Genomic DNA, 24,715 nt, shown 5'->3' on the forward strand with positions numbered 1-24,715 from the left:
TTTTGAACCTCTAGCAAATCCTGATTATGAGAGGTTTTTGCTACGTCAAGCAAGGCAGTTGCCTAATGAGTCTGTTCATGCTTTCTTTGCTCGTTTGCGGGTATTGGCCAGTACCTGTAGATTACCTGATGCTGCAGATGAGATAAGAGCCCAATTTATACAGGGCTGTTATTCTAGCAAGCTTAGTGAAGCAATACTCCAGGTTCCTAATATGCCGATGGCAGATATGTTGACCCGTGGCCGGTCTAAAGAACTTTCGAGGCCCATATGGATGCTGCTTTTCAACATTCTGTGAAGGCGGAACCAGTGAATGCTGTGATGATTCGAGGTTTTGATAAACAGAAAATGCCTCTTCGCAAGGCGGAGCAACCTCGGACATTCTATGGTTGTGGGGGTTTGTTTCCTCATAATGGGAATTGTCCTGCGGTTGGGAAACGGTGTTCCAATTGCAACAAAGTAAATCATTTTGCGAAGGTGTGCCGTTCTGCTCCTATCCGTGGGTCTGTTCCTGTGTCATCGGCCCAGGTCTATGCCGCTCTTCCAGAGCTGGAGGATATGGATGACGATAAAGAGGTCGTTCATGTTCTACATGCCTTACAACCTGGGGGTGCAGTACGAAGGGGCTTGCCCAAATGTGATGTCAAGGTGGATGGTCATTTAGTGCCAGCGTTTATTGACACTGGGGCGTCCATTAATGTGATGGCTGAATCCATGATGATGGGACTACCAAATATACCAGTACTGAGTGGGACATCTATTAAGGTATTTGCCTTTGGAGACCGTGAACCCCTTCCATTGGCTGGGGTTTTTTCTGCTGTGATTTCTCATGGTTCCAATCTAGTGAAAACGCCTGTGTATGTCACCAAGGATGGTCATGGGATGTTGCTGAGCTGCCAGACAGCTGAGAGTTTACACCTGGTGGTTTTTGCACTGGCCATCCATCAGTGGACTATTGATGACTTGTTATTACAGTACTCGCAAATATTTAATGGTATAGGTTGTCTGAAGGATCGGAGGATCAAGTTGCATATTGACGAGTCTGTTCAACCAGTGGCGTTACGCCATAGGCGAGTGGCTTTTTATCTTCGGCCGAAGGTGGAGGCGGAATTAGCGAAGTTGGAGGAGGCTGACATTATTGAAAAGGTGGAGGGCCCAACTCCTTGGGTGTCACCGATTGTGGTTGCCCGTAAACCTAAACAACCTGGTAAAGTTCGAATTTGCGTGGACATGCGCTTACCTAACTTGGCAATCAAACGTGAACGTCACCTTACTCCTACTGTTGATGACATTGTGGTGGAAGTCAGTGGGTCTAGGTGGTTTTCCAAAATGGATCTCCGTGCTGGTTATCACCAGTTGATGCTTGACTCTGCTTCCCGGGGAGTTACCACTTTTTCCACACATGTCGGAATACGACGTTATAAGCGTTTGAGTTTTAGTATCTCTAGTGCTGCCGAAGTGTTTCAGGATACAATTCGGGGGGTGTTGGCTGGATTGGATGGAGTAATAAATGTCAGTGATGACATTTTAGTTCATTCCCCAACTCTGGATGGACATCACAGTCGTCTTAAAGTCGTATTTCAACGTTTGCTGGATCATGGTTTGACATTGCATAGAGAAAAGTGTGAATTTCTAAAAACTGACATTTCATTCTTTGGTTATCACTTTTCACAAAATGGTGTGTCTCCTGATCCATTGAAGGTGTGTGATATACAGACTGCCTCTGCTCCTGTCAATATGTCCGGTGTGAGGAGTTTCATGGGTATGGTTAACTATTGTTGTCGCTTTATCCCTGGATTGTCTAATTTGACAGCTCCTTTGCGAGAGCTTACGAAATCTAATGTTCCGTGGGATTGGGGCCCTGAACAGGAATCTGCCTTTCAAGCTACTAAAGGGCACTTTCCGCTGATACTACCCTGGCTTACTTCAATCCGGCACTGGACTCTGAACTTGTGGTGGACGCAAGTCCAGGTGGTCTGGGGGCTGTTCTATCCCAGCGCCAGATAAATGGTGAATTGGCTCCTGTGGCATATGCCAGTCGTGCTTTGACTGCTAGTGAACAGCGTTATTCCCACATAGAAAAGGAGGCCATCGCGGTGCATTGGGGATGTCGTCATTTCCATTTGTACTTGTATGGTCAGCCTTTTGTGGTATACACTGACCAGAAACCACTCATCCCTTTGTTTATGGAGACTTCCTCAAAGCCTCCGCCAAGGATTGAAAAATGGATTTTGCAGCTGCAGGATTATTGTTTGACGGTGGTTTTTCGTAATGGGGCGTTAAATCCTGCTGATTATTTATCTTGGCATTTCCGTCCTGCATCTGTTGCTGAGAAAAATGCTGCTGAGGAGATTGAGGAATATGTATGGTTGATAGTTGAGCGTTCTCGGCCTCTCCCAATTTCCCTGGAGGAGGTTGTGGGAGCCACTGTTCATGGTGGGTGTCTCCAGCTATGCCTGTCTGCTATTGGCACTGGGAAGTGGAGTGGACTCCTGAGTGCCGCCAAGTGTCATACTGAGGATGCCAGATCTACTTTGGCATCCCTTTTTCAGGTTCGAAATGAACTAACCTGTTCCCCGGAAGGATGTCTGCTGCGGGGATCCAGGTTGGTGATCCCTGCTTGTCTACAACAGAGGGTTGTGGATTTGGCTCATGTGGTCCATCAAGGGGTAGTAAAAACCAAATCCCGTTTGAGATCCAAAGTGTGGTTTCCTGGTTTGGACGCCTTGGTGGAGAACACGGTATTGGGTTGTGCGCTGTGTCAGGCTGCTGGGGGAGGGGATGCTCCTGTTCCCATCATCACGGAAGATATTCCCTCTTTTCCTTGGCAGAGGGCTAGTGCTGATTTTGGTTGTCTACCTGATGGTCGACATGTGTTGGTGGTGATCGATGATTTTTCCAAGTATCCGGAGGTGGAGATCATGGATATTACCACAGCATGTCGTACGATTCCTCTCTTTGATAAAATTATGGCAACTCATGGTTTGATTTCTGAATTACGTACTGACAATGGACCTCCCTTTTCCAGCCATGAGTTTTCCTCTTATTTGCAGTCCAGGGGTGTGTTTCATCGAAAAGTGACTCCTTTATGGCCTCAGGCCAATGGGGAGGTTGAACGTTTCATGCGTACCCTTGAAAAGACACTCAGGATTGCTGTCACTGATCGTCAGGATTTAGACTGTGCTATATTTTTGTTCTTGAAGGAATATCGAATGACTCCACATTCGACAACGAAAGTCAGTCCTATATCTTTATGTATGAATCGTCCTATGGGTGATTTTGTGCCAGTGCTGGGGTCCCCTCTGGCAAGTTATGCTGCCGTGGTAGGGGAGCTAAAGAATCGTCAGTTAAAGAACGATAAAGTGGCGATTAGCCGTGGGGCTATGCCCCGGACATTTTCTGTTGGTGATGTAGTAATGATGAGGAATAGGCATCGAAAAGGGAAATTTAGCTTTCCATTTGAGCCTGAACCCTGGGTGGTGAAATCTGTCCATGGTACTAAAATAACGGTGGTGAGGGGTGGGGTAACCATCTCGAGGAATGTATCTTTCTTTAAAATGTTCCAGAATTCTGGTGATACTCAGGAAAGTGATTGTGTGATACCATCGAGAGAGAGGGATGAAGCATCTGGACAATGTGATGTGCCATCTGTGTCACCTATGGCTGTGGGGTCTGGGTCTATTCTTATGTCTCCTGCTAGTGATCTACTTGTGGGCCCTGAATACCAACGAAGGGGCGCGGGTCGTTATCAGTTGAGGCAATGTCCTGTTCGTTCCACAGGTTTGAGAGACTATGTCACATGTTTGAGATGATAACTTTTATTTAGCTTTCTTTATTGTAAAGGAGGGAGGAATGTAATGTGGTCGCTGATCTTACCTGAAGGAGAATGGCGCCAAAAGGGATCGCGCTACCACAGCTGATGTATATATAGTGATTGATGTTAATTGGTTTATTGGGGGTGGGGTTTTGTGTGCCCAATAAAAGGGTCCTGGTTCGGCCAGGACGATGAACAGTCGTACCTGTCTGTTTGCAGTGTTTACTTCATACGTCCTTCTACATAACAAGTGTGACCCTTTTCGAGGTGAAGTAAGTGTGGACATTTATAATGGGTGCCCTATGGGGTGGGGGATGTTTTATACAGTGGGAGTTGTACAAATGAGGCAGATTTTTTTATCCAGGTCTGCACACCTTGTGCTACGCATACAGTAGCAGGAAGTGAACAGCTGCTCCGGCGCCAGGGCTTAATTTTTGTCCAGGACATCTTGCGCCACATACCAGCGCTGGCAATTTCTCGAGCTATAGCAGTGATACTCAGTGGCAGCTGCCTCTGTACGGGGAAGAGTGAGGGAGGCAGGATATAAATATGAAAAATTAACTTATCTTCTTCCCCGCCACTGCACGTCTCTCCCTTAATCCTTGCAGAGCAGTCGAAGCACCAAGTCTCCCGGACTTACCAGCCAATTACTACACTGCAGGAGCAGTGTCGTGAGTAGTCTGAGACTGCCCAAATGGCCGCTCGGCCAGTAACTGGAAGGCTGCGCATGTTCTCCACTAGGCTGTGCAACCCAGCCCAGTGGAGAACATAGCAAGTGTGCATGGCTGTTTGGACGGCCCCAGAGGGCCGACCAAGCCGTCATGTGCACTTAGGGAGGTGGTCCGGCTCCCTTTGAAGTGGAGGAGTCCAGCTCCGCCCCGCCCAACTAGGCTGGAGTCGGAGTCCCGCAAAGAAAAAGAAAATGATAATAACTTCTTCTTATTATCATTTTATTTTTATTTTTCACTGCTCAACGAGCAGTGGGGCGACGCTCCTCTGCCTTAGCGTAGCCACTGGTGATACTCAAAGTACGGCCTGGGGGCAGCATGCAGCCCTCCTGAATTTTACATGCGGCCCCCTGGTTAAAAGAAATGCACTGGGTTGCTGTTTATTTTTCTCCACTAAATAAATGGGCAAGCATTTATTTAAATGTTAATTGAATCTTTCAGCAAACGTGTAAAAATATGAGAAAGTAAATTGAAAAAGCGTATTGCATTAACCTTCAGAACCCTTTCACCTTAGTACATCAGGTTATATCAGTGCAGGGAGAAGTATTTTTGAGTCTCACCCTGACAACAATGCCAGTAGTGAACTAAGAGGCAAGTCAGTTATGTGCACCCTTTGGGCAGCCTGGATTGCTATTATACAGAAAAATTATAGTTTATTAAATCAAACACAAAAGGTTTTGTACAGCGCAAATCCTGAAGTCTTGTATTTGGAGGTCCTCTTATATGTAACAATGAAGTAAAAGGGGGGGGGAAAGAAATATAACAATTGCCTAGGGTCACAAAATGTGATCAGATGGGGAAGCCAGATTGGTCCAGATTTTCTGGTTTTACATTGTGCAATTCAGCCACTAGATGTACATGCCTCGCCTCCCCTACCCTCACCTTATGTCTCCCCGCCCCTCAACAGCCACCCTTCTGGCTTAAATGCGGCCCTCAATCACATCATAGACCAAAGTTTTTGGCACCTGGGAATATGTTTGTGAGTATCCATGCTCTATAGTAAAAAGAGTGTGGCAAGGCGCTTTTCAAGCTTCTAAAATCTCTGTCCTGAAGCGAATGATTAATGATATCTGTTGCTTTAGTATCAGTTAAGACCGAACCTTTTTTACTTGACTTGACAAAACAGTCCATCAAGGTCATGAAGAGGTCAATATGCCAGATGAAGGTAAAGAAAGAGACAGCCCGCCTGGCCCAGACGTCTCTCCTCTCTGGCTCAGGCATGAGGCATTTTCAGAGAGGAAGCAGGTGTCAGTGACAGCAAGGAGCAGTGAACGTAGCAGCAAGAGAAAGGAGGTTTGACAGTGAGAGGCAGGATGCTTGAATAATAACGCAGGACTGAGTGCGGGTAACACTAAGAGGCAAGAGGTGTGAGTAGCCGGAGCTGAATACAACTCAGGTGCAAGTAATTGCGTGATAGGATGTTAGTGAAGATGAGGGGGGCAGATGAGAATGACCCTAGGTGGGGAGATTAATGCCCTGTCTGAGTGTGATGTCATACAATAAATTGTGGCACAACTCTTGGTGGCCCGCAGCGCTCAGAAACCCCCCCCCACTCCCACAAACCACGCACAAATCCTCAGCATTATAATGGACTCCTCGCTCTCAATGAACAACCAAATCAATGCTGTCTCATCCCTTCTGCTTCCACATGCTCCACCTCCTTTGTAAGATCTTCAAGTGGATCCCCACCAAGTCCAGGAAAATGGTCACCCATGCACTTGTCAGTAGCAGACTAGACTACGGCAAAGCACCCTACGCCGGCACCACCCAAAAACGGCCCAAAAAACTGCAGACCGTCCAGAATGCCTCTTCCAGCCTCATCCTAAGCATCTCACACCACAACCACATCCCTGTCCACCTGAGAGACCTTCACTGGCTTCCGGTCAACAAGAGAATCACCTTCAAACTTCTCACACATGCCTATAAAGTCTTCCACAGAACCAGACTTGTGTACCTCAACCTCTGCCTCTCCTTCTACACTCCCACCAGACATCTCCACTCTGCCCAACTGGCCATGGCCAACGTCCAAAGGATCCACAAGACCATGGCCAGAGAAAGATCCTTCTACCTCACAGCAAAGACCTGGAAATCTCTGCCTCTGCACCTAAGGCAATCCCCATCGCTGCTGCAATTCAGGAACGACCTCAAGACCTGGCTCTTTGACTGAACCGCAGACCGAGCCCTCCCCTCCACCCAGCACCTTAGGACCCTCACAGGTGAGTAGTTGTGCTTTATAAGTTACTGATTGATTGACTGATTGATTGATTGCATTGTGAGGCGTGGTATGGAGGCTGCAAGGGCAGCATAGGCATGGACTGTTTGGGCACATTCAGAATGCAAAGTGGGGCAATTCTTCGATTCTTACTCCGCTCACCTGCAGAAAAATGCCAAGAACAGCCAGACCATCACAATGCCGTACAGCCTCACCAAACGAGCTATACTTTGTGTTCCAGTGCACCAAATGAAGCTGTGAAAGAAGAAAGAAATGTGGTTTAATAACACTGAAAAATAAACTGCAACAGTATACATTGATCAAATGCTATATGACAAACACTGACTGCCGGCTACCACTCTAGTTTTAACGACCTCTAAAAATTGTATTTGCTATAAGTGTGTAAGTTAATCTCCCTGTGCCTACCAAAAATGCATGTGTCTTTGTGTAATATAACTAGTGCTCATGTAAAGCGCCCCAATACGTTCGGGTCGAGTTTGCGCTATGTAAAACTGAAAAAACACATTTGTTTTTAATCACCTTTTCTAAAAGGCAAGGTGAGTTTGTTTTCATCTTTCTCATCAGTTGGCACTTTCTAATAGAAAGAAGAATAAGACGGCTAGAGAGCAGTGAAGTAACTTCCACAAACCTATGCATGAAGCCTTAGGGTTTCCCTTTCAGAAGGCTCACCAGCCGCAGCACGTCTATTGGGGCTGAGGGGCCATGCCTCCTCACCTTTTGCCCCTCAAGAAGAGTGCCCATCAGGCTGAGCAAAGGTCAGCCTGACAGACACTCTTCATTTTCAGGTCAGGCAGAAAGGAGCTGGACCTGTGCTAAATGGACAGGCTCCTGGCTGCCTGAGCTGAACCTTGCTGATCTGAGGATATCACAGATCCTGTGGGGGTTACCTCCTCAGCTTACCTAAGGTCGCAAAGGCCCTCCCCTTTGTGACAAGAGAAGGTTTAAGCCTTGAAGTGCCTAGGGCCGAGTGTCAGTCAGACGCCATCCCACACTGTGACAAGATTGGAACTGCTCCCTTCCCTCATTGGCTGATTTAGGGACAGCCAATGAGGGAATGCAGCAGTCCCACCCTACCGGGGCCTCAAAGGCTTGGGACTGCTGCCTTCCCTCATTGGCTTACCTAAGGTTAACCAATGGGGAAAGGCAGTAGTCTCAACCCTCTTGGGACTTCCGAGGCAGAGCTGCAATTAAGAGTGATTTTTTTAAAAGTAGTGTTTGGTGGGTGTGTGCATGCGTGTATGTTTGAATATTTGGTAATGAGTGTTGTGAATGGATCTGTGTGCTTGCGCCTGAGTGTGAATGCATGAGTGTGGATGAATGTGTCTGTGTACGTGTGTGCTCTGTCTTTCCCCCCCTCCTAAAATTACTGGCCACCAATGGGAGGCTGACTGCAGTATGTAATCTATGTGGATTCAGTCTTTGGTGTTGTGCACGGAGTTATATGAACTATCCACAAGCCAAGCTCACTGCAAGGCTTTTCCTAGAGCAGATTGTGATTGCATCACTATGCAATAACAGAGACATGATGGCCAAGCATGTGTCTAGTTCCAAACGTGAGTTTGACAAAATATCAGCTTGCATTGGTTGAGATAGACCTCAAATCTGTCACAGAGTTAACTGACATTTTTCGAATGCTGCTTCTTATGAGCTAATTCAATTTAGCAGGGAAATGCATTCACCAGAACGTTTTGCAGGGCACTGGGTGGAAGAGCAGATACTTCCCTCTCCACCCAGAGGATTTTGGAGGACGTAGGCATGAATGTAATGACGAGGTATCTGCTTGGCCACAGTGCTTGTCATCATGACCACTGTGGCAAGGATAAGTTACTCCTAGCAAGTGGATGAAGATGGACGCACAGAGCACGCACTCCCACTGCAGTTATTGAGACTGCCCTTGCAACTCTGAGGGCTGCTTGTAGATTAAGCACCTATCTCGAGAAGAGATTCCCCTCGACCTCTGTGCACTGTAGCTAATGTGGTTCCTCACTGGAACACCACTGATTTTTAAACCACAATTGTTTCTATATATTCAAATGTTTCTAGTTAATCTCACCAAAAGTTTTCTGAACCACAAAATTAAATTAAACCACTACACATCGTTTTTTTAGGTTGCATAACCAATCTATTAAACAGATTTAAACATTCAATGAACATAATATTTAAATAATAATACAGTCTTTTGAAAACATTTCCATCAGTTTACAATGATTCCAAAATGATGCCCAATGCATTTCGAGCCCAGTGGCTCTTCCTCAGGGGCCTGTGAACTAAACAATATATACATCATTTTAGTGAATGTCTTTTTAAGCTCGAGTATACAATGTTGAATAAACTTCCTCATATAGCAAAGCAATACTGTCAGATTCCATTAAATGTAAAACACATATTCAAAACGTTTTCCATGTTATGATGGCCAGAATGAAATGTAGTTGGAGTGCAAAGTTGTAACAAAGAAGAAACAAAAAGAAACAATATCCTTCACCTCACCCTCATGTGACCCAAAATATCGCGTCGTAAAATACTCATATGAAAAACTGATGTAATCTGCAAACGAAAAACACACTATCAATTTCTCAAGCCATTGTGCGTCAACAAGACCCCACTTTATACTAATTCTGACTACACAACCTCTTACCTCGCTTTTAAGACTGAAATCTCAACTCCGTGTTCAAAAGAACCCTCGCTTTCAGAAGCCTCGCCGCTTTACACCCTTGAAAAACAAACAAACCATGGCTTTAACCAACCTTGTAGCGCACTGCGCTTAATGATCAAACCCATCTTGCCCTCGCTCGAGTCCCTGACTTACCTCCTAAATCACCAAGACTTCCGAAATTATGTTTTCCGTCTCTACGCTGTATCTGATGAGCACCTCTCTCCAATGAAGCGATACAAACCCGCCGTTCAAACCTCCGTATAAAAACCGCGCCCTGTGTGCTTCCAAAACTGACAACGGACTACTACTAACCCATGACTGTGGACGCCATCTTTGCCTAGTCTCTCGATTGAATGAGAAGTCTTACTGCCGTCGAAATTGTGAACATAGAAAGAGAATGAATATAGAAAAGGCCAAAAATAAAGATGAATAGAATAAAGTATGAATAGAATAAAGTAAACTCCGCACAGCGTTGTGTTGGCCTAATGATATACAATCAGAATTGTCATACATAACATGGAATGCTGAATTATAATATAGAAACTGTAAAGAGAAATTCGTGACTTTACATCAACCCTGAGGCCTCAGGGTGAATCAGATAACCCTCTGTTGTATTATAGAAAACATGCATAATCTATTTTTTCGTTGAGCCCACTCGGCTCCTGTGTACCTAATCTTTTCATCCAGTAAATTTCCCTTTGAAGGAGAGATCTATTGAGATCCGCCCCTTCATGTAATTTGATTTTTTCCAGTACTGAAAACTGTATTTCGGAGATGTTGTGCTTACTGTCAATCCAATGTCTGGCTAGGTTGCTTTTCAGATTTTGATTCCTTATGGTGCTCTTGTGTTCGGATATGCGAATTTTAAGCTTTCTCTCCGTCTTACCTACATATATCTTGCCGCACGGACATTTTATGTAGTAAATTACATTTTTTGAATTACAATCACAGTCATAATGTAATGTGATAAGTTTCCTGTTTGAGGATGATGTAAGGAGGTTCCAATTATGACATTATGACAATGAATGCAATTTGCACATCGTTTCATTCCTTTGTACAGTTTTGTCCCTCAATGGGAGATGACATTAGCAGTTGCTTCAAGTTCTTCGATCTGGTAAAAGCAAAAATTGGTTTGTGGGAAAAAATTCCTTCAAAATCAGGTTCATGTTGTAGTAACTCCCAATGGCGTGTGATAATGTTCTTGATCTTCTGTGTGCTTGTAGAAAATTTTGAAACAAATACATGTCTTTCAATGGTTTTCTTTCTAGTCTGTTTTAACAGATTATCTCTGTCGCATGCCATCACTCGGCATTTTGCTTTTTCCAAAACCTCAATGGGGTAACCCCTTTCCAAATATTTTTGGTGTTGCAAATTCAGATGTTTCTTCAAAAACTACGGTTTGGAGCAGATTCTTTTAATCCTCATGTATTGTGAGAATGGTAGGTTCACCTTGAGATTCTGTGGATGAAAACTTTGAAATAACAAGGAGTTATTTACGTCAGTTGGTTTTCGGAAGACTTCTGTATGAATAACTTGTTCATCAATGTTGATTGCTACATCCAAAAAGGAAATCTCGTGAGCACTAATGGTGTGGGTGAATTTAATTTGATCTACACAGTCATTTAGTAGCTCAATTTTACTTTCAAGTTGCTCGCGACTTCCTGACCATAAAACAAAAATGTCATCAATGAATCTTCGGTATATAACTGAGTGTGTTTGCCAGTCATTGTCACTGTAAATAAAATCTGATTCAAATTTAACCATTAAGGTATTGGCGTACGCTGGGGCCCCAGAGAACCCCATAGAAGTACCATTTTGTTGAAGAAAAAACTTGGAGTCCCACTGAAAATAACTATGATATAGACAAAAATGTAGAAGTTCCAAAATGAAAACTTTTTCTGCTCTGATAGCAGGTTGGCTCAACAAGGCCCATTCCACAGCCTCCAGACCAGATTGGTGAGGTATAGATGTGTACAAAGATTTTACATCTATTGTACAAAGCCAAGTCTTGTCTTTCAATGTGATTTCTTTCAATTTTAGTAAAAAATCATTTGTGTCTTTCACATATAAAGGCCACTGTTGGACAAATGGTTGCAAAAATTTGTCAATATATTGAACGAGTGGCTCAAAAATTGTGCCACATCCAGTCACAATTGGTCTCATTGGTGGGTTGCGCAGGTCCTTATGAACTTTTGGGAGCATATAGAGGCGTGGTCTCCTCGGGTATTGGACAGATAGGAATTGTTTGGTGGCTGTTGTGATATACCCTAAATCATAAGCCTGATCCAAAATGATCTTTAGAGTTAGTTCCAATTCTTCCGTTAAGTCTTTTTCCAAGAGTAAATATGTTGATTCATCGTGAACATGTTCATTCACTTTCTGTTGATAGAAATCTATGTCCATAACAATGATAGCTCCACCTTTATCTGCTTTTTGAATCACTATGTTTTCATTTTGCTGCAAGCCTTTAAGGGTGTTTCCACGCCTCTATATGCTCCCAAAAGTTCATAAGGACCTACGCAACCCACCAATGAGACCAATTGTGACTGGATGTGGCACAATTTTTGAGCCACTCGGTCAATATATTGACAAAATTTTGCAACCATTTGTCCAACAGTGGCCTTCATATGTGAAAGACACAAATGATTTTTTACTAAAATTGAAGGAAATCACATTGAAAGACAAGACTTGGCTTTGTACAATAGATGTAAAATCTTTGTACACATCTATACCTCACCAATTCGGTCTGGAGGCTGTGGAATGGGCCTTGTTGAGTCAACCTGCTATCAGAGCAGAAAAAGTTTTCATTTTGGAACTTCTACATTTTTGTCTATATCATAGTTATTTTCAGTGGGACTCCAAGTTTTTTCTTCAACAAAATGGTACTTCTATGGGGTTCGCTGGGGCCCCAGCGTACGCCAATACCTTCATGGCTAAATTTGGATCAGATTTTATTTACAGTGACAATGACTGGCAAACACACTCAGTTATATACCGAAGATTCCTTGATGACATTTTTGTTTTATGGTCAGGAAGTCGCGAGCAACTTGAAAGTAAAATTGAGCTACTAAATGACTGTGTAGATCAAATTAAATTCACCCACACCATTAGTGCTCACGAGATTTCCTTTTTGGATGTAGCAATCAACATTGATGAACAAGTTATTCATACAGAAGTCTTCCGAAAACCAACTGACGTAAATAACTCCTTGTTATTTCAAAGTTTCCACAGAATCTCAAGGTGTACTTACCATTCTCACAATACATGAGGATTAAAAGAATCTGCTCCAAACCGGAGTATTTGAAGAAACATTTGAATTTGCAACACCAAAAATATTTGGAAAGGGGTTACCCCATTGAGGTTTTGGAAAAAGCAAAATGCGGAGTGACGGCATGCGACAGAGATAATCTGTTAAAACAGACTAGAAAGAAAACCATTGAAAGACATGTATTTGTTTCAAAATTTTCTACAAGCACACAGAAGATCAAGAACATTATCACACGCCATTGGGAGTTACTACAACATGAACCTGATTTTGAAGGAATTTTTTCCCACAAACCAATTTTTGCTTTTACCAGATCGAAGAACTTGAAGGAACTGCTAATGTCATCTCCCATTGAAGGACAAAAACTGTACAAAGGAATGAAATGATGTGCAAATTGCGTTCATTGTCATAATGTCATAATTGGAACCTCCTTACATCATCCTCAAACAGGAAAACTTATCACATTACATTATGACTGTGATTGTAATTCAAAAAATGTAATTTACTACATAAAATGTCCGTGCGGCAAGATATATGTAGGTAAGACGGAGAGAAAGCTTAAAATTCGCATATCCAAACACAAGAGCACCATAAGGAATCAAAATCTGAAAAGCAACCTAGCCAGACATTGGATTGACAGTAAGCACAACATCTCCCAAATACAGTTTTCATTACTGGAAAAAATCAAATTACATGAAGGGGCGGATCTCAATAGATCTCTCCTTCAAAGGGAAATTTACTGGATGAAAAGATTAGGTACACAGGAGCCGAGTGGGCTCAACGAAAAAATAGATTAGGGGTGTTTTCGATAATACAACAGAGGGTTATCTGATTCACCCTGAGGCCTCAGGGTTGATGTAAAGTCACGAATTTCTCTTTACAGTTTCTATATTATAATTCAGCATTCCATGTTATGTATGACAATTCTGATTGTATATCATTAGGCCAACACAACGCTGTGCGGAGTTTACTTTATTCTATTCATACTTTACTCTATTCATCTTTATTTTTGGCCTTTTCTATATTCATTCTCTTTCTATGTTCACAATTTCGACGTCAGTAAGACTTCTCATTTAATCGAGAGACTAGGCAAAGATGGCGTCCACAGTCATGGTTTAGTAGTAGTCCGTTGTCAGTTTTGGAAGCACACAGGGCGCGGTTTTTATACGGAGGTTTGAACGGCGGGTTTGTATCGCTTCATTGGAAAGAGCTGCTCATCAGATACAGCGTAGAGACGGAAAGCATTATTTTGGAAGTCTTGGTGATTTAGGAGGTAAGTCAGGGACTCGAACGAGGGCAAGATGGGTTTGATCATTAAGCGCAGTGCGCAACAAGGTTGGTTAAAGCCACGGTTTGTTTGTTTTTCAAGGGTGTAAAGCGGCGAGGCTTCTGACAGCGAGGGTTCTTTTGAACACGGAGTTGAGATTTCAGTCTTAAAAGCGAGGTAAGAGGTTGTGTAGTCAGAATTAGTATAAAGTGGGGTCTTGTTGACGCACAATGGCTTGAGAAATTGATAGTGTGTTTTTCGTTTTCAGATTACATCAGTTTTTCATGTGAGTATTAGTATGACGCGATATTTTGGGTCACATGAGGGTGAGGTGAAGGATATTGTTTCTTTTTGTTTCTTCTTTGTTACAACTTTGCACTCCAACTACATTTCATTCTGGCCATCATAACATGGAAAACGTTTTGAATATGTGTTTGACATTTAATGGAATCTGACAGTATTGCTTTGCTATATGAGGAAGTTTATTCAACATTGTATACTCGAGCTTAAAAAGACATTCACTAAAATGATGTATATAGTGTTTAGTTCACAGGCCCCTGAGGAAGAGCCACTGGGCTCGAAATGCATCGGGCATCATTTTGGAATCATTGTTAACTGATGGAAATGTTTTCAATAGACTGTATTATTATTGAAATATTATGTTCATTGAATGTTTAAATCTGTTTAATAGATTGGTTATGCAACCTAAAAGAACGATGTGTAGTGGTTTAATTTAATTTTGTGGTTCAGAAAACTTTTGGTGAGATTAACCAGAAACATTTGAATATATAGAAACAATTGTGGTTTAAAAATCAGTGGTGTTCCAGTGAGGAACCACATTAGCTACAGTGCACAGAGGTCGAGGGGAATCTCTTCTCGAGATAGGTGCTTAAAAGAATAGGCACGGTTGTGGACAAACGTGCCACCTCTGTAGCACGCTTCGGTGAAAGTTTGAAATAATCAAAAAGAAAAGGTTTAAATGAGGAGTGCTTCTCCAATCCACAGCAGCTGCTTGTAGATTACCCATGTTGGGGGAGCATGTGACCAGTGAAACAATGAGGCTCAATGAATCGGCCTCATGAGGGTGTCTGTGGCAATATTAGCCATCTATATGTCCCTCAGATGAGGTAGATGTGCCTCAGAACTCCTATCCGAGATGTTTTACGGCATGGGCAAAGTAGGCAATGGAAACAGTCCAGCCCAAACTGTAAGGCCAGATCCTGCCTGGACTGGAAACAAGCTTCCTGTGACCAGTTTCGGGACATCAACCCTCATCAGCCAGGCTAGCTTGCCTCCAGTGGCATGGAAAGCCTGGGGTGACATGGTGAGCAAAGGAACGATGCATTTAACCCAGATCTCCGGACTGGGGGTGAATGTTTGATTTGCACTGCATTCCGTCCATCATATGAGTGTCTTTTGCCTTCTTGACCTAAGTGTGCCGGGTATGCCCAGACAGGCTCACTGTGCCACTGGATTCAAGCTAGCCTGGCTGATCAGAGGTAATGTCCCGAAACCTGTCCCAGGATGTTTGTTTCCAGTCCAAGGAGGACCTGGCTTGGCAGTTTGGGCTGGACTGTTCCCATGAGGAACAGTGTCAAGACTGATTTGCATATTGCTGAGTTTAAACGGGGGTGGCATGGTGAGCAAAAGAACAATGGATGTAACCCAGATCTCTTGACTGGGGGTGAATGTTTGATTTGCTCTGCATTCCGTCCATTAATTGTGTATCTTTTGCTTTCTTGCCCTAAGTGCGCCAGATATGTCCAGACATGGGTCCTGGGCTCACTGTGCCACTGGATTCAAGATAGCGTGGCTAATAAGAGGTAATGGCCCAAAACTGGTCCCAGGATGCTTGTTTCCGGTCCAGGGAGGATCTGGCTTGGCAGTTTGGGCTGTACTGTTCCCATGAGGAACAGGGTCATGACTGGTTTGCATATTGCTGGGTCTAAACTGGGGTGGTATGGTGAGCCAAAGAACAATGGATTGAACCCAGATCTCTTGACTGGGGATGAATGTTTGATTTGCTCTGCATTCCGTCCATCATCTGTGTGTCTTTTGTTATTGATTTGCGTAAAGGCACCTGTCCACTGTGATTGCGTAGTAGATTGGCCTCCAAGAAGCAGACACTCAGGTGGCTGGGGCAGCTGAAAGTTTAGTTTTTCTTGTTGCCTGCAGATGCTATTACCACGGTCAAGTGGCTTCTTTCTGCATGTGCAACAGAGATGTCGTGTATCAACTAACAGAACGAGATATATAGTCCTGGGAGCCATGGCTGCCCCAAGCCACTGTCTGTCACACAATGCAACGATCACCACTGGATGAAAACACTGGAGGACCAGGGGAGGCGCTAGGGGGCGCATAGCGGAATGGCTGTGTGATACCGCAGCTCCGCCGGACGACCGCGAAAATGCGTGTTTATCCCGTCCAGACCCTGTGAAACCGTCCAAAAATGAAGTGATCTGGTGTATGTAAAACTTGAGCACACCGTGTCGGAGTTTGGAGCGGTGAGTGGACGAATTAATGGAAGTGGACGACAAGAACTCGGCGCCCGGCGCCCGGCGGCCACAGCTAAGATGGCGACCGGACCCAGTGCTCTTGTAGTCTCGGACTTCTGATGCCGGTAAGAGCACCGAAGGAGGGTACGAGAGCGAGACTGAAGTGGCGAAGCTGCATTCCGAATTGAGACCTGTGATGCGCACGTACTCTTTGTTGATATCAGGGCTACCCCACACTGATAGCCAGATCCTCAGAGCGGATCGCGACTGTAACAAAATGGCGGCGCCCTAGCAGTTTATCGATATACCGGCTAAACTAGGGATCATTGGGCATAGGAACCGAACATAACTTCAGCACATTCCTCGAAGGGTCAGAACTCAAGTAGAACACTTGCAGCACCTTGCGACCCCAGCTTGAAGCGAGTACTGCCCCGCACCTGGCGTCATAGCAGGCAATCGCACTGGTGAACGCGACCCTCGCGGTGGCATGGAGTCGATTGACTCTGAGGCGGGCTGGCGTGGATTCCGAGGAGTGGTGCTACTTTACCATCGAGACGGCGACGACATGCAGCCCCGTTATAAGCCTGCGCCACTGTGAAATGATAGACTTCGTGTTGTAACTGTGCAGAATGATCGCTGCCTGAGTCACCAGCGCTAAATACCACGGAGCCACATCTCTCATGATCAACTGCTGAACAGCACGACTGTAAGCAGTCCGAGTGTTGGATCGGACAATAACACATGATCTGATTGACAGGATCGGGGGACGTGGCGAGCGGTCCAGGGGTTGGCCATCTACAGCACATACCGGCTGCCGTGGGGAGAGGCAGGTGGCCCCGAGGTGGTAAACATATGAAGTAGAAGCCGAGCGGTGGGTGCTTTGGCGGGAAAACTGTTGAGCCCTCTGTGGTGCCGGAGCGTGGGAGCTCGGAATTGGTAGTGACATGAGCTATATCCTGCGTGGCACATAGTGCAACTACTGGTGAATTGGATGCTTTGCGACTACCCGACCTAGCTGAGGTCTGCAGGCTGGAGTGCGCGCCAGTCCCACTGACGACCTAATTCACGTTCCAGGGAATCCCGAGGACCGACGACACGGTGTTTCGAGGCCGGGAGTGCTGTAATCAGCAGCGGACTCCCAACGGGCAACACGGCGTCATCGGACAGAATAACCAGGTCCTCTCACCAGGTTGTACAATCGAAGCATCCGCTGCTGACTAAGATGGGCAAGCCTGACAGACAGCAACAAAAGATCTCATTTGAAAGCAAGAAAGTGCCTAAACCCACGGAGCAGATGGCAGATAGTGGTGTACCGACTGACTTGGCGACTAACTTTAACATGGAGAAGATACTGATGGCCATACAAGCAAACCTACAAGACATTAATGGCAAGCTAGACAATTTAACATGCAGGATGGATGGCATGTCTGCGAAACTAGACAAGCATGGTGAGATACTGGACACGGCCGAACACAGAATCTCGACGGTGTAGGAACAATCACGTGCAACTTCCACTAAATGCACCGGCATGGAACGCGTACTAGAAGTGATCAAAACGAAGGAGGAGGAGTTGGAAGCGCGTTCCAGATGCAACAATGTACGCATCACAGGTCTGCCGGAATCGACCAACACCAGTCGCATGGAGGTCTACATTGAACAGTTGTGCAAAGATATATTTGGCGAGGAGGCACTCTCTCCGATCTTCATCGTGGAGCGAGCGCATAGATCTCTAGCACCACGCCCGCCGCCGGGAGCTACGCCACGGCCCATAGTGGGGAGGATTCTAAATTACCATGACAGAGACACCATACTACGGTTAGCCCGCGAGAAAGGAAAGATTACTCATCAAGGTAACACCTTTGAGTTTTATCCGGATCACACTGTCGCAGTTCAACAGGCTAGGAAGGAATTTGCATCTGCGAAAGCCAAACTCAGGGAAATGAACATCAACTACTCTATGCTGTATCCGGCCAGACTGCGTGTAACTTGGAAAGGTAAGCCCGTCCTGCTGGTCACACCAAAAGCAGCGCAAGAGTTCGTTAAAAAGTGCAAAAGCAGGCTAAGGAGACGGAAGGTGAGGCGCAACATCTGGAATCGGACTGACGATGAGGCAAGCCTGGATTGCACCACTTGCAAACCTGCGGTAAGGTGTTGAATACTTGGGATGTGCTTTACTTTTCCAATGGTGGCAATAACAGTGACTTTGTGGAGACAACCTGATGTTCTCATTTGGAATCGCAACTACCGGCCAGAACTGTCTGATTGGGAGGTTGGTGGAGTCTATAATCTTGGAACGTTGATTATTAACGTATGGGAACATTGAGACTGACAACATTTTGAACTGTTCAGGTATAGTGCAAGGCAGACCGTGGGGTCCGTGCCCTCTCTTCTGAGGGGATACTGTGCCGTTATCTTAAATCGAAGGGACCCGTTGTTATTACACACTACACGATGTACTGCACCACCATCCTGATAACCTCAGTCATTTCTGCTCCCACAGGTCCAGACACCGCTCAAATAGGGGCCGCAATGGCCATTAGGACCACACACACACCCCACCGGGTTTGACATATTTGAACACCTTTGTCTCAATTTACGGTGCTATTGTTTGCCATTCAAATGAACTACATGGGCCATTCACTACTGTTTCTGGAATGTTGATATGCAGGAACACTTACACCGGTGACCTGGAGTGTATAAAACAGTGTGATGACACTCTTCTGCGTGGAAAACAACGAATGGGGGACTGAGGGTGGCGCTACTACAGACCAGTGTGTTGCACACTAATGTTGATTCTGTAGGCCCACCCTCTCTGTATGTTGGTGAAACGTTGCTAAGATGTATATGATGAGTCACCTACTACCGAGGCCTACACTGTTCCATCAGGGCATTAGGGATCTGAGGGTGGAACCGGGGTGGATGGACAGAGTACACATGTATGAAACGTACGATATGTGAGTCGTCCGCATCCATTTAGTTGGGTGTAGCGTTGTGCCCCAGGCGGACCTCCAGAAGGGTAACCCCCACAAAAGTTGTTTATATTTGACTGTTTCTAGGGGATGTTTACAAAGGGAAAATGGCTTCGGCAGAATTGGGATGCTGGAGTGGGAGGTGGTGAGGGGATTGGGGGAAATGTTCAGGTTATGAGACCAAAGCAAATACCACATGATCATTTACGAGGTGTTACAAGACGAAGGACTGATAGAGAACGATTGCCCTCGACTGGGGGATTGGTGTTATGTTTTGTATCCGTTTCTCCTCTGTTATTTAGATGGATCCATCGATGTTATAGATGGCTCAGGTAGTTAGAGGTACTGGTAGGAATCATATCAACCTCCTCACGTGGAATGCGCGGGGTTTAACGCAGCCGGAAAAAATAAGACAGGTATTTGCCTACTTAACTAGATGGGAAGTAGATATTGCTGTGTTACAGGAGACGCATATTGCACCTCACACGCATGCGCAGATGGGAGGACGATGGTCGGAGTCCTTGTACATGGCTAACTACTCATCTTACTCGAAGGGAGTGATCACACTAATCCATAAAGGCGTGAACCTCACGGTACATAAGGTGATAAGTGATCCCAATGGAAGATATGTCATTGTGTCAGGCACACTACGTGGGCAACGGATAACACTTCTTAATGTGTATGGTCCGAATACGGACGCCCCGGAATTCTTCCAAGAATTGTGGGTACATCTCCAAACACTAGCAAACACGCACATCATATGCGGGGGGGACTGGAATGTGACGATGGCGGAGGGGGTTGACCGTTCCTTACATTCAGCAGAACCACATAAACAGGCCAGGGCTAAACTTCTGCACATGCTCACGGATCTATCATTAACAGACATCTGGAGGCATAAATTCCCTGATAACCCAGGAGCTACACACATTTCTGCGGTCCATCAGAGCTGGTCACGCCTAGACTACTGGCTGGGTTCGGACAGCATTGCATTGTGGACACGAGAGCTAAAGATTTTACCCCGGACACTTTCGGACCACAACCCTGTGTTGTTAACCCTAGGGATTCCGAATTATACCACACCCCCTTTTCACTGGAGATTTAATTCCCGCGCACTTACAGACACGGTCTATGCAGACACCATCCACAAAGCGATTAAAGAATACTTCCTTTTAAACTAACCTGTGGTGGAAGACCCGGGACTGTTATGGGAAGCATTCAAGGCCACGAAACGTGAAGTATGCATGAACACCACGATAGGTATTTTGAAGGATATTCGGCGGCAAATTGCACGCTGTGAGACAAGTATGAGGGAACTGGAGATGGCCTATGAAACCACCCGAGATATATCCCTTTTGGGTGAACTAAGGACCCTACACTCAGAGCATCAGACATTCGTCGACGACGAAATTAAATACCTAGACAAAAGACACTCAGCCAGGTCATATGGGGAGGGTGGAAGACCAGGCAGCGGTCTGGCGGCCAAAATTTGTGATGGCAGAGGGCACACACCTATCCTACGTATTAAATCGGATGATGGCTCGCTCCACACACAGGCTACAGACATTTTAAAATGTTTTGCGGATGAATACGAGGAGCTATACAGGTCACGACCGATAGCATCGATGGAAGACATTTTTAACTATCTAGAAAACATGGCGATAGGATGGCTATCGGACGGGCAAAGGGAAATGTTAGCATCACCCATTACGGTAGAGGAAGTAACTGAAGTAATTGGGTCCCTCCCAAATGGGAAAGCACCAGGCCCTGACGGGTACACTAATGAATTTTATAAATGATATGTGGACATCCTTGCCCCACATTTGGTAGAAATGTATGGAGCAGCGTTTGAACAGTCGGAATTACCCCCAACACTACGTGAGGCGGCAATAATAGCGCTCCTCAAACCTACCAAAGACCCAGAGGTGTGCGACTCCTATAGGCCGCTTTCACTTATTAATGCAGACTCTAAAATATTGGCGAAACTACTGGCTGTACGACTGAAACCACTGATGACGAGTCTGGTCCTACAGGATCAAGCAGGGTTTATCCCTACGCGCTCCACTTCACATAATACTAGATCATTGTTCGCCCTTTCACATTATCTTCAACCATCCACAAGGGCAGTGGCGGTAATGCTAGATGCCGCCAAGGCCTTTGACTCTATTGAGTGGGAATTCTTAATTGCTATTTTACATAGAATGGGTTTCCCCAAATGCTTCGTACAGTGGGTATCACTCATATACACCAAACCATGTGCCAGAGTACGCATCAATGGTTATGTATCTAACGCATTCCACATTCAGCGTGGCACCAGGCAAGGATGCCCGCTCTCACCTCTATTATTCGCTTTAGCACTCGAACCCCTAGCCTGCATAATACGACAAAATTACAAATCGTCGGCACTTCAGTTTCCATCCAGGCCATTACATATCTCTTTATACGCAGATGATATGCTGCTATATGTCCGCGACCCCAACACACATTTAAATCCAATATTACGTGAGTATATTAAATTTGGTGGACACTAAGGTCTGGCCATAAACTGGTCCAAATCCTCCATTATACCCCTGACAGATACGACGACCCCCCAAGACACTGAATACCCTCTAGAGTGGCAATCAGACCTGGTGAGGTATCTCGGTGTGATGTACCATAGAGATCCCGAAGTGGTTATCAGGTCAAACTATGGCACAGCAATATCCAAATTGGAAGATAAGATAACACGCTGGATACAACTGCCCCTATCTTTAGCGGATCGTATAGCGATCGTGAAGATGAACATACTGCCTAAACTATTGTACCTCTTTAATAACATCCCTATTGAGCCCCCGAAAGAGGTGTTCCGCCGTATAAAATCGCTAGTACTAAAACTTATATGGGCTGGAAAACAAGCACGTGTGGACCTTCAAACACTAACACTGCCGTATATACGGGGAGGTTTCGGTGTACCAGACTTCCTACTGTACTACTTATGCGCTCAAGCGCAATACGCTGCATATTGGTACCACGAGATACCATACCTCACGCACACTGCTATTGAAGAGGGAGATGCGTTACCAGTACCATTGACGGCGATCCTATCCCATGTCCGGCAGCCTCTACATGCTCAAGACATCAACACGGTAGACACCACCGTTAAGGCTTGGAGAAAACTGGGACAACTAGCGCATAAGACACCATTGTATGCACTCGCAATGCCTTTACATTACCACCAGGCACTGTCGGTCACCGGGGAAAAAGTGGGCATGTCTCTGTTGCAACAAGTGGGCATTGAAAAAATGGGAGACATGTTTCATGAAGGCTCCTTTGTAAACACGGAGGACCTAACGTATATCCAAAATAAAACGCCCATGTTTCACTTCACGCACTACAGACTGAAACGTGCTGTGCGGGTACACTATCCAACGTTCCCTATTGAACCCGTTAGCCTGGACACACTACAGTTGATCATTACCACACAAGATTTATCGCACCTGGTGTCTAGATTGTACACCACAGCACAAGCTGAGATACCGTACACCACTGACAAAGCAAAAGCAAGATGGGACGAGGTACTGGAGGAACCACTCTCCGAAAAAGAATGGCAGCATGCCTGTGCACTCACACAAATCCTTACTCCAAACGGTAATTTAAGGATTATTCATTACAAGTTTGTGCATCAGGCATACTACACACCTCGCGCATGTACAAATTTGGGTTGCAGGATAACGACAGGTGTAAAAGATGTAATGGAGAGGGCGCAGGGTTTGCACATCTGGCTTGGTCCTGTTCTGCGGTTCATGCTTATTGGGTGGAGGTGGTAACTGCGCTGTCCGCTATGTTGGGGGTTGAGATGGAGTGCACAATCCACACCTGTCTGCTGGGTGTGGTACCGCAACTTAGAGCTACACGGCGTAGATTTTGTGTGATAGCACTATTGTTGGCCAAGAGACAGATTGCACAATGCTGGCACAGCAGGCTGGTGCCCAAAACATCCAGATGGTTGCAAGATATGGCCACCTGTAGAGACAAACTACAGACCTACGAAGAAGAATTGCCTGCAAAATCCAGGCCCAAGGACTTCTGGTGCTATCTCACGGAATATATTCTGACACTGAATGCAGGTGAGGAGGAATGACCCAGAGGTAAGGGCTACTCCATAGGAACTATGCAGCATTCAGTCCCATATGTCTACAGACACCATGATTCAATGTCGTACTACTACTGCGCCAGTTTGCTTGTAAGAGTCTCATCTTTATGTTGCTATTTTGTTTCTTTTGTGTTCACTGTTGACAAACTACAAAATTATAAAACTCTAAGACCTCATGATCCGCAATATAATGCCGGAACCAACATTATTGTATTTAGAAATGTATGGATACCCTATCACTATGTCCTGTCTATTAGTTTGCAGCCGGCCCCAGGGTTGTAGGCTCGTGGCTGTGTATGATTAACGAATTGTAATAAAGGTCTTACAAAAAAAAAAAAAAACACTGGAGGACCACCTTTGTGCCATGAATTGACTCATCCAAACAGCGTAATGTGACCAGGACAACATAGTGAAAGTGAAATTTGAGATGCTGGCCAGTGTGAGGAACCAGCCACCTGCTGTGAAAGGATCACCGTCCAAGGGCAACGGCAGACCTACTGGTTGGGATTTAGTTTAAAAAGAAGATAGAAAAATAAAGCCTGCAGCATTCAATATTAAATTCAAAGTACAGCGCAAAGCCTTTATTTTACATTTTTATTTCTTTAAAGCCTATGTTCTCCTAGATGGTCTCAGTGTTTAATAATATAAAGCAGAAAAGTCATCCCATGTTTGCTGAAAAGTTTGTGTATCATGCATTTTTTATTAATATGTCCAGTAAGGCCTTGTTGCAACATATTATTAATGCAGAATTGTATTGTATTCTTAGAGGGGTGGCTGAATTTCAACTCTTAAGCAATATATCATTAGGAATCATTAGTCCTCTAAAAAGACATACTCTTTGATATTTGCTTCGTGAAGGCATCATTGAACAGGATGACTGACTTTGATACACAAATATCATGGGGTGGTGTTATGTTTATCCTCTGCAACCTCAGCACATCAGTCTGTAATTTTTCCACGGTCCACATACATGTAAATTGGATTTGCATTTGGGCATTTACATCTTCTGCTTGACATTTCTGTGGTAGAATCTTGTTTTATCCTGTTTTACTCCTTTACAGGTTACAGTAACTGTATTGTGCTCTCCCATATGATTTCTGGTGTTCATGAAAGGTTAGCGACTATGAACAGAGAGTACAGGGTACCTGCAATGTTGGCGTGATTG

At 45.0% G+C, this 24,715-nt stretch overlaps 1 protein-coding gene across 2 annotated transcripts in view; it reads right to left on the reverse strand.

Annotated features, from left to right (window-relative positions):
• Positions 1-24,715, reverse strand: part of LOC144828692 (carbonic anhydrase 2-like) — a 120,476-nt gene that overhangs the window by 19,170 nt on the left and 76,591 nt on the right. For both annotated transcript variants that reach the window (XM_078687075.1, XM_078687076.1), the window contains exon 5: positions 6,914-7,006. In XM_078687075.1, coding sequence (XP_078543201.1) covers positions 6,914-7,006 — 93 coding nt within the window. The remainder of the gene's footprint in view (positions 1-6,913; positions 7,007-24,715) is intronic.

Source organism: Lissotriton helveticus, chromosome 4_1 (assembly GCF_964261635.1).
Source record: "Lissotriton helveticus chromosome 4_1, aLisHel1.1, whole genome shotgun sequence".
In the NCBI taxonomy this organism is placed as follows: domain Eukaryota; kingdom Metazoa; phylum Chordata; class Amphibia; order Caudata; family Salamandridae; genus Lissotriton; species Lissotriton helveticus.